General features: G+C 43.9%; 1 protein-coding gene across 1 annotated transcript in view; it reads right to left on the bottom strand.

The window, feature by feature from the left end:
* LOC108628661 (adenylate cyclase type 5) overlaps positions 1 to 460 on the bottom strand; it is a gene marked incomplete at both ends in the record, with an annotated part of 40434 nt that extends 39974 nt beyond the window's left edge. Inside the window, one exon of the mRNA XM_018030737.1 lies at positions 200 to 460. Within this exon, the coding sequence (XP_017886226.1) occupies positions 200 to 460 (261 nt within the window). The remainder of the gene's footprint in view (positions 1 to 199) is intronic.
* Positions 461 to 658: the final 198 nt, after the last annotated feature.

The raw sequence follows: 658 nt of genomic DNA, 5'->3' as shown, positions 1-658 counted from the left end.
GGTATATACTAAGTTTCAGTCTTTCTAGTATTAAAAACTTATTTTTATCACTAAAGTTAGCAAGCCATTCAAAATGACAAGTTCATAATGGGTATATGCATATAGTATACAAAGAAGAAGTGTATAAAAAGAAGTCAGTAGTTCTAGCGTTAAGGGACGAAGAAATAGCAGAGGTGTTCGGGGGTACTCTATGAATTACCGTGATAATGGAGGGACGGGGTGCGCCGGTGAAGTGCTCGATCACTTCCCAGTTGGACTTCCTCAGGGGCGTGTGGGGCGTGCGGGGGGTGTTGGGTGTGTGCGGTTGAGAGGACGGCGTCGAGGACCTGGATCCCGGGGGATCGAGGAGAAGCTCTACCCTCGGCTTGCCACCGTCGTTGCTGCTCACGTGCTGTCGCAGACTGGCCCATCGTCGGGTGCTCCTCACTGAACCGGTCACAGATCGGTTCGCCGCCTCCCCCTGCGAGCAAAAACCCTTTCTATCAGAAAGTGAAAGTCTCTATTTATAAATCCAGTCTACAATGAATTCTATAATCAATTATGCATCGATTTTATCGTTAATTATGTGACACCGTGTATTATTAAATTGCCTCATAGGAAATGTATTTAGAAAATAATATCGAATTATGTACAAAGTATATTTTTTGTATTTATGTAT

Source organism: Ceratina calcarata, unplaced genomic scaffold (assembly GCF_001652005.2).
Source record: "Ceratina calcarata isolate Rehan_Ccalc_2016 unplaced genomic scaffold, ASM165200v1 scaffold535.2, whole genome shotgun sequence".
NCBI lineage: Eukaryota > Metazoa > Arthropoda > Insecta > Hymenoptera > Apidae > Ceratina > Ceratina calcarata.
The sequence above is the reverse complement of the archived record's forward strand: the minus strand, read 5'-3'. Positions and strand labels throughout refer to the sequence as shown.